Source organism: Dryobates pubescens, chromosome 17 (genome assembly GCF_014839835.1).
Source record: "Dryobates pubescens isolate bDryPub1 chromosome 17, bDryPub1.pri, whole genome shotgun sequence".
NCBI classification, from domain to species: Eukaryota; Metazoa; Chordata; class Aves; order Piciformes; family Picidae; genus Dryobates; species Dryobates pubescens.
This window is the reverse complement of record NC_071628.1, coordinates 19,186,623-19,203,121: the sequence shown is the minus strand read 5'-3', so window position 1 is coordinate 19,203,121 and position 16,499 is coordinate 19,186,623. Positions and strand designations below refer to the sequence as shown.

The 16,499-nt window shown below is 40.8% G+C and overlaps 1 protein-coding gene across 2 annotated transcripts in view; it reads right to left on the bottom strand.

The window, feature by feature from the left end:
* Window positions 1–13,190, bottom strand: part of USP3 (ubiquitin specific peptidase 3) — a 41,054-nt gene extending 27,864 nt beyond the window's left edge. Inside the window, exons 1-2 of one of the 2 annotated variants that reach the window (XM_054168751.1) lie at window positions 12,942–13,187; window positions 7,706–7,802 (exon numbers count right to left, since the gene is read on the bottom strand). Coding sequence is in view for 1 of the 2 variants with exons in the window: in XM_009910972.2 (XP_009909274.1) it covers window positions 12,942–13,032 (91 nt within the window). In the remaining variant the exon portion in view is untranslated. Of the gene's footprint in view, window positions 1–7,705; window positions 7,803–12,941 lie in introns of both variants that reach the window. The other variant, XM_009910972.2, reaches the window with a different exon arrangement.
* Between the last annotated feature and the right edge of the window lie 3,309 nt (window positions 13,191–16,499).

The following is a 16,499-nucleotide window of genomic DNA, read 5'->3' as shown; positions in this document are numbered from 1 at the left end:
GCACGAACAAACCACTACCCTATGCTTTGCCAGAAACACAGAACATCCTTCTTCACATTAAAATCCCAACACATATCTCACGCTTTGCAATAACATTTTTGCTTGCCTTGTGTTATCATTTCTGGACAGAACTGGTTCTCAACCAGCAGGCCAAAACATTATAATGCAAAGTATGATTCATACTTTCCACTGTGTACCAGACAACTACAATTTCATATCCAGGTAATTTAAATACCTGCACTGCTTGCTTGTCAAATGTTAAATTATACTGAAGCAGTGCTCAATCTGCAGAGTTCACACCACGTCTAACCATTCTGCACAAAGACAGGCACCAACTCTGCACAATGCCAAAGTGTCCACTAACATTTTCCGTCTTTCCTACCAGGGAATAGGAAAAGATGGGTCATTTGTTTGCTTTAACTTCGAGTAAGAACTTTGCTCCAATTGCATCACATTAGAAATGTGTAGTTTATCTTCTGCACAAACATGTCCTCCCACAAAGAACTCAAATAACATGGAAATTACTCCCACTATGATTAAACACAAAAGCCAGTATTAAATTTCTGACCTAAAGTTGCTCTGTACTGAGAGGATTACACAACTGATTTTTTCAAAGGTTGCTAAAGATTGCACTCTGCATTTCTCGGAGGTTGGCTCAGCAGGTAACTCTACTAATCAGATTTTAAAAAAAGAAAAGTTATCTGTGCTTGTCACACCTTATTTAGTGGTATATAGGCTAAGGAACACTGGCTGTTTTCACAGCTTGAACTGAAAAGTGGCTACTGCAATGGTTACTGTCTCATTTTGCTGTATTTTTAGAACAGCTTCAAGCAGTTAGCAAAGATGATACCAACATGTCTGCAGAAAATGGAAAGTAAATACGCAATGCCACAATGCTATCTGAAGCAGCAAGTCGTTTTACATCAATACTTAGTCAGAAGCTTAGAATCATAGTTTTTTCAATATGTAATAGGAAGGGGTAATACTATCTCTTACAGAATGATTTCTCTAAGTGAAATTTGAATAGTCATCTGTTATACAGCCTACAAAGCCATCTATAAATGAAGAGGAGTATTAGTCCGTCCCCAAGAGAACAACCAATCAAACAACACTACGTACAGCCTCAGACATGCAGAGATGTCCCTCAGGCTTCCACTTTCTGTTATTCATCCTGATAATATTCATCAGGTTATGCCAAGTAGAATGAGCAAGATACAGCTAATCAGTTTGGCACTCTCATCATAAGGCCACCACCCCATAATGACACAAATATCTACATCTGAATCTCAACCTTTTATTTTCCTTATAGAAAACTGACTCCAACCACAGTCTTGTGAAGCATGAATGCTCTCTCCTGGCACACACTGTATTCTTCACAGAATAAAGCTGCAGATTTCCACTGTAGGGAAGTTAACTATGTAAAAGAATACAACCAACCTGTGAAACTAATAGTTTTGTTTAAATAGCACACTGCAATAGCAAACAGGCAGAAGAAAAAAAGTAGCAGGAAGAGGAGGAGACAAACAGGAAGCAGTTTCTGTAAAGCAGCTAAGTTAAGAAACCTGCAGGATAGCGTCCAGCAGAGATCTGTCAGTAGTGCAGCCGTGTGATCAATGGAAACTGGGTACTTCACCAGTCACAGGAGCTCAAGTGACCTCAGGCTATACCTTCTACCGAACTGGGCTTATGTCCTCGTTTTAAAATAGTTCTTTATTACATCACTAAATAAAAGGCTACAAAATATAAGCACAGTAAGAGCAATACTTTGGTCTTTCTGTTAGGAGCACGCTGAATGGCAAGAAGATTAGAGTCATAAACTGTTCCCAAGTGTCACCACAGCCTTTACAAAACGGCCTGGACTTTGCTCTCAGAAGGAGCTGTACCAACCCTACTACATTACTTGTATAATTACACAGTTAAGCTACAATAACATCATGACCTGAACAGAAACATCTTTGGACTAAGTGGCCTGTTTCCAGTCCAGTCTTTGTTGACATAGTAGGTCAGCTATACTGATACAAGCTGAGCTGAAAAATGCCAGCTCCACTCAGCATCTGTACCAGGAGGAGTATTTACGTGCTGGTGGCTGCCCTGGTATACTGGTGCAAATAAAACTGTGCCACTAACACAAGGCACTTGGCAACAAACCCATAAATGCTACATATACATAGCATGTATACAAATGCTGTACATATGCATGTATCTATACACAGGCACATGTGCATATCTAAAAAAAAAAAAAAAGGCAAGAATACTTACAAGCATACTAGAGAAATAGACTTTTCCTTTACCATACCTTCAACATCATTTTGTCTAACAATCTCTCAGTGCCCTGTTTAATTAAGATTTGGTCACAGGACACTGTTACTCTACATTTTGATCCTAAACGAACCCAACAAATGCAGCAGAAGAGAGCTGGGCAGTTTCCATTAAGAATGTGTGAAGAAAGAAGCAGCAACAATCTGCATATCAAAATATGAAACCCTGGTTTGTGAAACACCATCTGTTTGTGACATCAGGACTCCTCCAAAGATCTGAAGTCAACGTGAGAGAAACTTGCAAGCCAAAATCCTGGGGCAACTATCACAAGTGGTGAGAATGCACAACGCGACACAAATATTGAACTAAAATTACACAACTCCCCTTAAAAACATCTCAAAACCAAAGTTTTTAAGTCACAGGACTCATTTCCATTTTACAGACTGAAAAATGGGGAGGAAGAGATCAGATAATTTACTAAAACAAGTTTATCAATGCAGATCAAAACTGAGTCTACACTTTAGTCCTTTATGTTGTTTTACTTGCAGACGAGGGTAAGACATCCCAAAATTCAGCACTCCATATAAAACTTTGAAGGAGACTTGCCAAAATGGCTCTGAATTAAACACCTATACCTTGCCATATGTAATACACAGGAGGTATTGGGCATGTGAGCAAGTCATCTATAAAAATCAGTCATTCTAAGCAGTTATTAGCCCACAAGAAGTATCAAGACAAACACATTGGATGTGGTCCCTTCCTTTGGGCTTAAATGCTGGGATTACAAAAAGGATTGGCCCACCACTGGAATTTACAGCTCTGGAAATCCCTCTGGATGCAGGCAAAGTATCTTTTCAAAGACAGAATAATTATCAGCTCAAGAATTTTCTCCATGCAGCCCCCATTTATTCAAGATGTGAATGCCTCAGGCATACTGCACACATCCTACCCTTGTAAGGCCGTCCTTACAGAGTACTAGTACAAAGTAACTTTTATTACTAATATACAACTGATCATGTTCCCATTTTTTTTGACATTGCATTCTGTTGTGTATTTAAAAAGGGAGTGGCTACAAGTACAGGTGTAAGCTTTATTATCTGACCCTACTTCCACTTACATTCAGGAGAAAATCAAAAATACAGAAATGAGGATCTCAACTAAATGTGCTGGTAAAATCATCAGACAGGGCAGGCATTAACACACACAGAAGTGCACCAAGTCCAAGCAGAACACTAACATTATTTTATAACCTAGGAGTAGGCTCCAGAACTTAAACACAGAGTTAAATGTCTGTGGTTGTTGACTGTTTAAGGTTGGTTGGTTGGCTGTTTTTTTCTTGGGGGTGGGGGGGTGGTGTTAGGCTTTTTTGGAGTGAGGTGTCATATGTTTAAGTTGTATACACATCTGATGAAAGTATCTGCCCTGCATTTTAAGAGCTTAAAGGCCAAGCAATTCCAGATGAGTAACTGCAATGAAAACCCGGTGACTAAAAAAGGAAGTAAATGTTACAAGAGTATTTTTTAAACCTTTTAGTAGGCTAAAGCCCCATTGTAGACAACAAAATCCAACATTCTAGACAACAAAATTTACTTTGAAAATTAAAGACATGTTCTACATCTTTCTTACAAGCCAACTGTTTTATTGTTTGGGTTTTAAAGAGTATTCCCATTTGTTTTCAAGCTTCATTTCACATAAAGCTCTTTCTACCCTACTCTCAGCCACACTACAAGAAGCTCATAAATGGACAGAACTTTCTCCTAAACTCTTTAATATTAGAGAAATAAACATTCTACTTAACAATATTTTACATAAGTTTCATTTGTTAGACATCTTTATTGCCATTTCGGCATTCTGGTCAAAATGAAACCAGACAGGAGGGGAGATGGTTTTTAATTACACTATTTAAAATGTTTTTGTTTTAAATCAGCTAACACCCACATACTAGAGAAAAAGATCAGAAAATACCGAATTTAAACTACATTTAAATCAAAGCAAGAGAATTTACAAGGAAGCAGGTTTCCTGATAAGCATTACTAAAAATACAAAAATGTTAAATGCTGCTTCAGTATTTCATACCCTCGTAAGAAAGGGATGTGCAATGAACAGAAATATCAACAGTGTCAAGTGTTAGCCTGACACAAATCCCACTCAAATGTACGAGAATTCAAATAAGAGTCTGAAGAATATTTAAAGAAAGAAATAAAAAAAACCCAAGCAAACTACTCTCAGCTTACAGCTATGGAAAAAGAAAGTATTTCTTCCGCTATGATCTTTCAGCCAAAACCAGAAAGATTAAGCTTTTAGTGACAAAACAAGTAAGTTTTGTGATAACAAGTAAACTTACAAAATTAACTAATATTTGCACTCAGGCATAATGGTACGTGTGGTTCCCTCCTTTTTGTCACTTAAATCAAAGCGTTGCTCAGTCTCAAACAAGACATTTCACAGGCAGTTACAGTGAACCACTCTATTACAATGGAAAATCCTAACACAGATATACTAAACAACAACTAAGAATATAAAACATGGGCAGATGAACAATTGGTCATAGAATAAATAGGTCATTGAAGTCCTCGACACATTTCTAATATTGAAGAATGTTTGCCAGAGAACAATGTGATTAGCTTCATCTGCAGTTACATCACCTCCCTGGTTATGCTCAAACACACTGGTTTACATCTGGATATTCTGATTGGGCTACCAGAATTCCACATTGTAAGACATGGAAGTTAAAAGATGCGTGATTTTTTATGTGCCTCTTAGTCCAGTAGTGTAAAAGCAAGATGGTTTGGAAAACTTTTCTTCAGTCAATGTAAACAGACATGTCAGTTCCTGAGGAAGTGGTTCAATGAACTGCAGGGCGAGAAAAAAAAAAAACACCAACAAACCCAGTTCCCAAAACCGAAGTCAGATCACCTATAGCAGCAGTATACTAAGACACAGAGAGCATGCTATGCTGCTTCTCTTGCTATAGTGAAGAAATAAGGCCACTTAAGCACTACCACTCACATCTCAGATGCTTAGCTCTCTCCCTTACTACCTGCCTTTCTTCTTTACCTTCTAAATAAAATTTCCAGTGGTTTGGCTACTTTTGACAACTAGTTAGTATCCAAATTTAAATACATACATACACATACATGTTTACATGTTTTTAAATTAAGTGCTGTCTAGCCTTCCCAGGACAACAAGATACTGTTCCTTATTATGGAAGTAGCATGCCAAGGGAGAAAAGGAGAGGGGGGAAAAAAATGGGTGTTCAACCTTTGTGCCAGAGCAAGACACACAAATATTCATTTTCAGAGAGCAGCCAGATAACACAGCAAAGCCAACAGTGTAATGTCATTTTTAAACCCTTAAGGAAATGAATCTTCTTGAGGGGAAATACGTCAAAAAGGCTTTTTGCTTTCTTTATATAACATAGTAAATAATCTACTTATTTGTAGCCCAAATATTTCATTCCTGCTTCCCCAGTACTGGCAAAAAACACACTACTAGCCATCCCTGTGAACAAAAAAGAAACTACTGGGAGTCCCAAATAATGTACCTATGGACTACCCTGAAAAATCAGTATCTGCCCATTTGATATTGATAAGCACTTCCAAACCCACTACCAAGCCTGTCATTTCAGAGTTAAAAATCTATTTGCAATGCTGGAGCAGGTGAGTAACTTCAAGAAAAATCACTTTATTTGCCCAGGCTGCCTGTGGGTATTGTGATTAGATTCACATAAATAATAAAATCTGCAAGGAAATTTTGTAACTGTATTTACCAGATCCAAAATTACACAAAATATTCCAAAGAGCAGGAAAAAAAAAAGGAAAGGAAAAAAAAAACAAAAGGGGGTGGGGAGGGGAAGAAACCAAAACATTAATAGAGGACTGCCTTGACATACCAGTTAGGCTTGCTCAATGATCAGTGTATTAATTGTGACATGTACAGTTTATAACACTCTATTGTATTCAGGGAAATGAATCAAGGATAGAAAATCCTACACAGCTCCCATAAAAAGGGCATCATAAAGTAATTAATATTTTAGCAGATATAATTCACTCTACAACAAAAACTGTTTCCTCCAATAAAAATCAGAAAAGCCTTAACTTAGTTTTGAGATATAAATTTGATTCAGTTGCACTTTGCAGTCACCATGGATTACTTCAATTACAGGCTTTTAACCACTTTTTACCTAGGTACGAATGTCTGCTAAAACAGAAAGGCAAGCATGAGGAGGGTACTAAATGAAATGAGTGGCACCAATCTCATGAGAAACGGCTCAAAGCTCAATTTCATTCTAAACACTGCATCTGAACTTCTATTCTATGAACCTCAGACACCAACTCACCCCAAAAAATTAACTAATTCTGTTGGCCGTGGCACTTGCAACAATCACTAAAACAAGTACACCTGTACATTTTGAAGGGCTTGGTGAAAAGGCAGGTGAAAATTATTATCCTGCTTACATTTAAACCAGCTGTAATGAGATTTATGCTAATCTGTGGATAAATCAAGAGCCTGCCATGCTCAGGAGTCTCTCTCCCACACACTTGTGTGCACCTTATATATCCCACTCCCACACCACCTCAAACACTGTGAAGAGTAATTTCAAAACAAATTATAGTTAATCATGAAATACTTTGGAACAGCAAATTGTAAAATTTGTCCTTCAAAGTTTATCTTCAAAATTGTTACAACAATTAGATCTAGTTTCTATCAAATGCATTGTATTAGATGTCTGATTACTTCTTTTCTTGGAAACAGTCTCTTTCCTCAACTAACATGCAAATTTTGTGATGGATTGTGATTTCAAAAGAAAATCTAGAAAATATTACTTACATCCATTTCAGTTTATTGACATTTAAAAGACACCAAGTATTTGAAAACAAAGGCTCCCTTTTTTAGTAATTAAAATGAAAATTAGGTCTAGAGTACAAGACCAAAATCAAGACCCTTACCTCTTCTCAGTAAACATACTCCCTCTATGAGTTCCAAAACACTATATTCACACAGGCAAAGGTAACTATATTGCACATAGCTCATACATCAGTAACCAATTTAAATAGAGAAAGAAAAAAAAGTACCAGTTTTAAGGAAAACAACATTGAAGCTAAAAAAAAAACTCCAAAAAACCCCAACCAACAAACCCCAAAACAAATCTAACAAGCTGTATTTAAAGAGATGGGGAATGATTTTAAGGAGATAAACCAACCTCTAAAGTCTATAGCATTCCTGCATTACAGTGACCCACAGACTAATGAACTTTGAAATTAAAGTGTCCAAATAACAAAAGGTTAATTTTTGGTTTTGGGGTTTTTTACATTCATTTTTTGTCATTTACATTTCAGACTAAATCTGCTAACTTCAAGACCAAATTAATTTTCCAGATGTAGAGTGACAAATTGCCTTCACACACACACAGACCATTACATCCACACACTGTTCATAAGCTTACCCTGAGTCTACATGCCGCTGACTGAACAGAATTTTTCACAGGAAGAAGGTCCTACCTACTCCCCCTCCAGCTTCAGTGAGTTTTCTCCTCCTGTATTCTAGTTAAAATGGAAGAAAAAAAGGATGTGAGGACCTCTACCAACAAAAAGGAAAAATGCAAATGGAGAGACTCATACTGTTGTAAAAGCAGATGAAGCATACTCATGGAAATGGAGAAGAAACAACAACAAAGAGCCGAGATTAAAAGGAAAGCCAAAACTGTGGACCTGAGCTTCTACAGCGTATTGCTTTTGGCACTGATTGCAACAGTGTGATGCCAAAACGCACAGTGTTACCTACCCCAGTGAAAAGAGAACTGTGTAACTGATTTAACTGCGGGGGAGGGAACCAACAACAAAATAGGAAAACCTATCTGACCCAGTACAGTCATGTTCTTGAAATTTCCCCTACTTGGACAAAAACATTTGCTCTCACATATATATATATAAAGCATTCAGTGATATTTGAGGTTATTTTGAACAAATTTACTAGGTAAATTAATAAATTATTTCAAACACAGAAAGAATGTCATTAATTAAGCATGTAGATTTCTGCCATAATCACCATTCACTAGGCCTCAAACACCTTCCTCTCGCTATCTCTCCTGGGTCTTTTTATCACCCCAACATCATTCACAAATGCCACAATGTAGGTTTCTGACCAGCTATGAAATTACTAATCTTATTCAACAGAACATAAGAAACAGAGGCCAAGCAAATACTTCCTGCAGGAAATATCAGTCTACATTCAGAATTGTTCTTCAGTAACTTAACAAAATTGTAAGAAAACAAACAAACAAAAAGTTATTCAAGTGACAGTGATCTGAACAGCTATGGTTTTAAGCATACTTCAGAAGTACAATTGCCCTTTAAAAATAAATAAATTAAAAAGTCACTGAATCTCCATTTTGGCAGACACAATCCCATTTGTCTGAAGTTATTCTTCTAAAGAACAAACTTCAAATTATGCATTGAACAACCAGTGAGTATTAATAAATCTTCAACTACAGGAAAAAGTTGGAATAACTCTTCAGATTTGTGCAGGTGTGCTTAAAAGATTGCAATCTCAAGTAAGCAAGCCATGGCTCCCTGTGATTTCATCAGTCTATGAAAAGCTGTTGAGAAATACCACATCTGAGCTGTTCCACAGTACTTTCCCTAATTACATGATTTGCAGAAGAGTGTTGAAGGTGTGGCACATCATACAAATTCAACTGATTCAGTCTGTGACACTTTGCAGTCTTGCCAACTTGCCGTCAGCTAATCTGCTTCCAACTGCAGTAGAAGTTTCATAAATCAAAGTGCATGGGAAGACTGCACTCTAATTGTCACAAGCAGACATCTGCACACAGTATTTCACATGACAGCACTGACTAAAAGCCATTTCCAGTTTATGTGCAGCTTCTACTTCTTCTCTTTAAAATGTCCAATTACAGTAAGAACATGCCTCCCTTTAGTCTGTATCTAGGGCCACTCTATAGCCATTCTCTATTGCTAGGTGAGCTCTCCCCAGGAGGGAAGGGGAATCAGGGAAAGTTGAGAAGATCCGTGAGTTGAAATGAGAACAGATTCCACGAAACAGCAAAACAGGTATTAACACTAATGCCAATATAAAGTATACAAAGTTATACTCAGCCCAGTGAATGTACAGTGGTCACAATAAACAAAAAAAGTAGTCCTTAGGAGCAGAACGACAGTGAACCTCTGCAGGGGCAGCGACTCTTGAGAGGAGGAGAAAGAAAGAAGAGGAGGAGCCTCCTCCATCTTCAGCAAACTTTCCCCTTTACAATGAGCTTGATATTTATGGCATGAGATACAGCCCTTAGCCTGCTCGGGTCAGCTGCCCTGGCTTTTACCTCTCCTAGCTTAACCCTGCCTGGAATCGGCTAACAGCCTGCTTGCCATGGCTGCCCTAGGATTCTGTCCCAGCAAAACCAGGACACAACAACAACAAACTGCCTCTGGATCTGCAAAAAGGCATTCTGGGCTCTCTTTTGATAGTCTTTAAGCTCCTCAAAGCAAATGTGTGTTGCTTTCTGCATCACTTACTTTACAGAGCACACTTGATTGGATTAAATACTCAAGGGAAAGCATGCCATTTTCTTAACAGGAGTGCTTAAACTCTCAGACTTCCAAACTACACAGCCGTAACATAACAGACATTCTAGAGACACTTAAAAATCAACATACACCAGAAGAAAGACTTTTCAAAGAGCAGTAAGAGGAGGCATTGACAGCAAGTGTGTTGATACAAATATGAATCTTTCTTCATCACAAGAGGTCCATAATAACTCTATCAAGTAGCTTCAAGGGGAACTGATTTAAGCCAAAAAAGCAATTCAGGCTGGTAGTCCTCTTCTAATCAATTCCCTAACTTCAGTAAAGCAAATTTCCAAATACTAGTATCAAATGCAACACCCTTCCATTACACAAGGACCTCCATGTTACCTGTGAAGTTACTGTTACAATTAGGACATTTTTCTTCTTTTTTTGGAGATGTGAAGGAAAGGTACTTAACCAGCACTCATCACCCAGCTCCTCAAATCGCAGAAATTAAAGGTATTAACAAAAATGGCTACTGGCAGCCTCAACTAAGAGCTTGCTCTCCAACCTATTCTGCAATGTTTTGCTATCACTTGGCATGTCACCTGGCTGCCAGAAAGCTTCATGTATCAGTATCTTCACCTACTCTCCTTTTCTGGAAAGGTTCAGCAACTCAGAACAGGACTGAAGACAAGTTCTGAGTCAATTTAAGACCATTTGCTTGATGAGAGATGCATTATTGTTACAGACTGCAGAAAATTACTTTCTAAATGTTTTTCACCAACTGAGGCAACATCAACAACAAAAATAACTAAGCCCACATCAGCTTCAAATGCAACAGAAAATGCATTCAATTTTGACAAGATATTAATTTATACTTGCCATTTTCTCTGTTTAACCTTACATAACCAACTTGCAGCAAACCCAGCACATTAGAAATGGTATTTATTGTCAATTGTCAGAAACCGGTATTATTTACCTTTAAAACTTAATCACACTTAAATGAGCTGAAAGAAGAAACAGTACTCCATGTACTGTTAATGGAACAATAATCACATATCATTAGGCTGGAACTGAAAAGAGAGGCACTGCGTTTTACTGTACGAGTAGGAATGCAACATTCATTTTCTGAAAGAACAATTTTTATTTGCTTTAAATTGCAGTTTGTTCATTGGAATGCTTTAAATTCAACATACCAACATTTTTCTCTTGCCACTTGTTAAGAATTCAAATTATCTCTGCAAGTATTGTGTGACTTAACTTTCTTTAAAAGCAGAGTAAACGGAGACATTCCCTGGACATGGTATCCTCATCAGTCTATTCAGTTCCTCAAAGTGTCCAGCACTTTCTTCCTGCCTCCCAGCTGTCATAAATCAGTTGACTGCCCAGCAATTGGTCCTCCCTATAAGGGCTAGTTTGGGAAAAAACCCTTTGAACAGCAAAGGAAAATGTGTTGTAATTGCTGAACTTTTTTGTTGGGAAGCAGCATGCCTAAACTGGTTAATTTTTGAAGTTGGAATGTTATATTAGAGCACATGTTTTTACTTTTGGCAATTTTATCTTTTTTAAGCTATCTGAAGGGTGACTCCCTACTGCCATATGCTTGTGGTTGACAACTTCGTTTACCCTTGATACTCTGAAGATAGCAGATGGAGCTACAGAGTTAAGACTTCTTGTCATTAATTTTTTTCCAGTAAAGAAACATTAGACACAACAAATTTTCCTATACTCCTCCTTTCCTTCTAATCATTCTCCACATTATACCACTGTAAAGAGAACTCACTCTACAAACAAAAGCATTACAGAGTAAAATAACTGGTTTTGCCAAAGGAAGCAGCAGCACTACCACACCTTGGCTCCAGGAAACTGCAATTAGGGAAGAACTCAAGTAAGCAACAGCCTTCCCACAGGAAAGCACCCACACTGTGAGACAAAGAGCAACCACCTTCCCTTTTAGAAAAGGACCACCTTGAACTACATCTAGCGTTTCAGTGTTCCCCCGTCGATCATTCCGGAGAGGCTTCCTCCCTGGTGCCCATGGGCACAACGCATTGCTCTAAGTGGGGCCTACTTCCTACTTGGTTGTGTCTACTTCCATACCGAGCAGAACGAAACACATTAGTTATGGCAAACAAAAACATGGATAAAAAAAGACAGCAATAATTGGAGGTTATCTGTAGATGCGTGTGACGATCTATTAGAATGCTGAATTTAAAACAACTTGGGCACAGCACCTTTAAAGGAAAAGTCCCTGAACAAGATGAGGCAGGGGCAGTACTGAAGATGGGAAACATTTTAAAGATAGCAATTTGCATTATTAAACCAGCGAGCAACCTACAAGAAAAAGATGACCTCTCTACGCCTGCCGATCCACATATCTGAGTAGGTGTGCACGACCACCTTCACTCACTTGCTCCCTGAAAGGGGGCCCCAAGCGTCGCCTTCCGCCTCAGCTGTCCAAACTACGCTCTCTAAAGTCCTTTCAAAAATGTTTTTCAGGAAAAAAAGTACTCTCAGGGTGATGTTAAGAACGCACTGACCCTGCAGCAGCCACCGGCTCCTTTCCTCTCAGTCCCGATGCTCGCGGCCCAGCTTCCCCTGGGCAGGGCTAAGCACGCAGTTTCTCCGGCAGACAAAAGGAGCGAGGAGCTGCGATCTCGCATTCCTCCGCGCCCGTCGCAGACAAAGTCTGTTGGCCATCCCGGGCCAACCGGCAGCGCTCGTGCGCCGGACTAAACTGCGCAGGAAAGGCCGGGGCAGAACCGGGGGCTGAACGCCCCCCCTCCTCGCCCACCCCACTGAGACATGTGGCGGCCGCTCCGCTGGTCCTCCGCAGGGAGCAGAACGGGTGGAAGGCACAGCACCACGGCATTCCACTCGCTGCTCCTCAACCCCCGGTGCGAGGGGTCTCGCGGAGCCCCGCTCAGCAGGGTAGGGGAGCTGAGGCAGCCGCCGTCCGTTCCTCCTCCATGCACCTCGGCCCTGCCCTGGCCGCGGAGCGCCCTCCTGCCGAGGGGCAGAGACGCCCCATGAGGCCCGCAGGGAACAAAGGAGCGGCCAGGCGGCGGCGAGAGGCGCCCGCCCGCTCTGCAAGGGCCGCGGGGCGGCCGGGCTATCTCAGGCCGGCACAGCCTAGGCCGCGCTGGGAGCACTCACCGCTGCAGCACCAGGAGGAGGGCGAGCCCTGGGGGAACTTAGCCGAGTCGGGCGCGATGCAGACGCTGGAGCTGAGGTGCGGGCACTCCATGGCGGGCAAGGCGGCAGGGCGCGGCAGGCGGCTCCTCGCGGCGCTACAGCAATGGTGCCCCGCGCACAACAGCCATCTTAGGGCCAAGCTCGTGATCCGCGCGCCGGGCTTTGCGGGCAGCCGCCCTCCCGTCCGCTCCCACCGGCTCCTTCACCCCGCCTCCTCGCTGCACGCCGGGCTTTCCGAGGAACCGGCTTCCCGTCCGGTACTACGCCCACCGGGCTTTCCGAGGAACCGGCTTCCCGTCCGGCGCTCGGCCCGCCGGGCTTTACGTGCTGCTGCCGCCGCGGCGTCTCATCCGTGCGAGGCGGAGCGGTAGCAGTAGACCGCGCCTGGCGGGCGGGCAGGCAGGCAAGGCTGCTTTGTGTCCCGCCTCTACTAGGCTCTGCGGCCGGTGGCGTGGCATTCGGTTCCCTACTGCAGCGCCGGGAGAGGGACGGAGGGAGGCCCTGCTCTGGCCATGGTCGGAGTGCAGCCGCTGAGGCGAAGTGCAGGCAGAAAGCGGCCGCCGGAGGAGCAGCCGTGTGGGCGCTGCCGGACCTGCCTGCGACACGCACATCCCGTCTCACTGCGGACCACCAGACTGCCCCTGCGCTCCGTGCACACAGCCCCTGCAGCTGTAGGCATTAGAAGGGAAGCCACAGGAGACTGGTGTGTTAAGGCAGATGCCATTTTGCAGCGAACTGTTCCTTAAGTTCGCGGCGTGCGCTTACGGCCGGAGCTGTCTTCTAAAGCAGCCTACTTTAACCTTCCTAGCGACAGGAGTTTGCAGCTTTCTGGACTGAAGAAGTAGTCACCTTGTGTTTCTGCTGACTATTTACAAATATCTTTGCCTCACTCTTGTGTTACAGAGTGACCTGGACTCGTTATCTCGTTACTGAATTTCCCACTCAGTGACTATAACCTCTTAAGTTAGTGGCAATGAAAGTAGAGCTGTTGAACGACAGCTTCTCCAGACAAATGCAGAATAACGATTTTATGGCTTAGCAGTTAACATGCTTGAATCAATACAAATGTTCTGATGAAACTACTCGGTTCCTTTTCAAATGTTGCAAGTAAAGTCCACCACTGTAATACCTGAAAAAGTGGTGGGTTTTGTTTTTATCTAAGCAACTGTGGCCCCTGCATATTAGGAGTTTTAGCCCTCTTACCATAACTAATGTGAGAAATGCAGTTTTGCTACTGGTTTTGCCCGTTGTGTGACCTGCATTTATCTCTATGTGTTTGGCACATCAATATAGCATAGAAGATTTTAGAAACTGACAGCTCCATTTTCAGATCGAGATGCTTTTAAAAAAATATTTATATCAAATACGTCTTGGTCACAAATCTCCTTAGCAGAACATTGTTCTTTACCTCCTTTGTTTTCACCCTGTTTACACGAGGCGGGGGGAATCAGAGAAAGTGGTCCTTTTGTTTCCTCTCCACTCTGCCATAATGTATAATGTATGCACGTTGAAATAAAGCAGCAGTTTTACTGTGGTTGCTTTCTGTCTTTTATAACAAATTCATATGTTTAATTATCCTGTCATGCTCCACCCATGAAAAAGAAACCACAGTTTAATCTGCCTTTCTCATTTCCGTAGTATTTTGCAATCAGAGTTTAACCAAAACAGTCAGTTCTTATCTCCCAGTGTGGATTTTGTTAGCAGTATAGCCAGCCTTTGAGAAGCAAAGAACTGATTAACAAGGATTTAATATGGCAAAACAAACATGCTTAAATACTTTCAATAATCTACTTTCATTTTAACACTGCCATTCTTGGCTTTACAGTTGATATGCCTAGAAAGGAGAACCAATTTGTTTCCTAAGTAAGCATAAGCAAGGTCTGTCTCAAAAGAACAGTACGGCCTTGCACTGGAGTTGAACCCCTACCAGTATAAACCAATTGCAGAGCTGTGATACACAGCCATGTTGGAAGAGTATCTTCTGGCAAGATACTAATAGATCCAACTATGAGGTAAGAATCAATCGGAGATAAGGACCTTGTTTCCCCTAAACGCCTCATGAACTTAGTAACAGTCTGAATGGGGTCACAGATAGGAAGTGTTACAATTGGGAGCAGGGGTGAAGGCTAGAAGTTTCTTTAAGAGAAGATGAAAAGGCATGATCCATTGCAGCAAAGACGTAAGATATAACTAGAGATATATGGCCTATGTACTGCTTTCTTTTAGGTTCCTATTCCTAGTCCAGAAGGCTGCAAACATGTGGACTTCTCCCACATGACTCTTTTCATTTAAGAAGCCTTTAATCACCATCTAGTACCTTTATTTTAAGATCTATTCAACTTGCAATATTATACACAAAGAAAAATAATCTTTCTCCTCAGTTTTGCACAACAATAACAAACAAAAGAAAACCACACCAAAAGGTGCTTGGAATTGTAAGGAGGCTGGGAGTGGCACAGCATTTATCCTTGAAAAACTGCTAAACAAAAAGTGTCAGTTTACCGAGACAGGCCCTGCATCTTCCATCCCTGATGTTTCATGTTTAGGAGCCAAACCCATCCACACCGTGACACCTCATTCCCTTGCAAGATAATAATGGAGTTTCCTTCCTCTTTTCATTTGTGGACTGACATTCATTCAGAGAAACTGTTTAAACAGTGTAATTTTACCCAAATGTTTGTATGTTTCTTTGCTTTAGTTGCCATGTCCACAGCAAATATGGTAGCCTTTAAATCTTTTATCTTTGGTTGCCAAGATAAATACTTAAGTAAAGGTGACTCAATCTGTTAGGGAGTCATGATGCATAGCAGTTATCACTTATGTGAGGATGCATAAGGGCAATTTAGAAGAGCAATAAATATATTTGTAATGCAGCCTTTTTGCCTACTGAAAAACAATTGATCAATAAAGCAATTCTATGATCACTCAGATCTTTAAAGCACTACTACAACAAGGGTAGTTTAAAGTGGCTTTCAGTGAGGCACATGTGTTGAATGTGGAGGAAAACTGGAGCAAGAGCTCCAGGTATAATTTTATTTTTCAGTTTGCTTTTTCAGTAAGGCTTCTTGAGTACAAATCACTTGATTTGGAACTAGAGTCCCATCTCTTGCTCCCATCCTTTCTCAGATCAGAGTAATTTAGATGTTGACTAAGACAAACCCTTCAGGAATGCTCATAATGGGTTCAACCACTGCAGAACAGAAGCCTGTGAATTACCATTATAAATTAGAAATTTCTATTTAGCACATCACTATCTCTACTACAACAGAGATATTCCACACAATATCCTCTTGTGGGATACATGTAGTCATCCATCTATGTTGAATGCTAACCTGAAGAACTTTTTTTCTTTTTTTTTTTCTTTTACACTAAGTAGACCTGTTTGCTTAAGTAGAAGGCTAACCTTCTCAACTACAGCTCAGGAAAAGGGGACAGCTCTGTTCAGAGCTCACATGTTGCAGTCTATGGCTAAACAGTCATCCTCCATTTTTTGATTAAATTAATAAAGATAGGATGGCA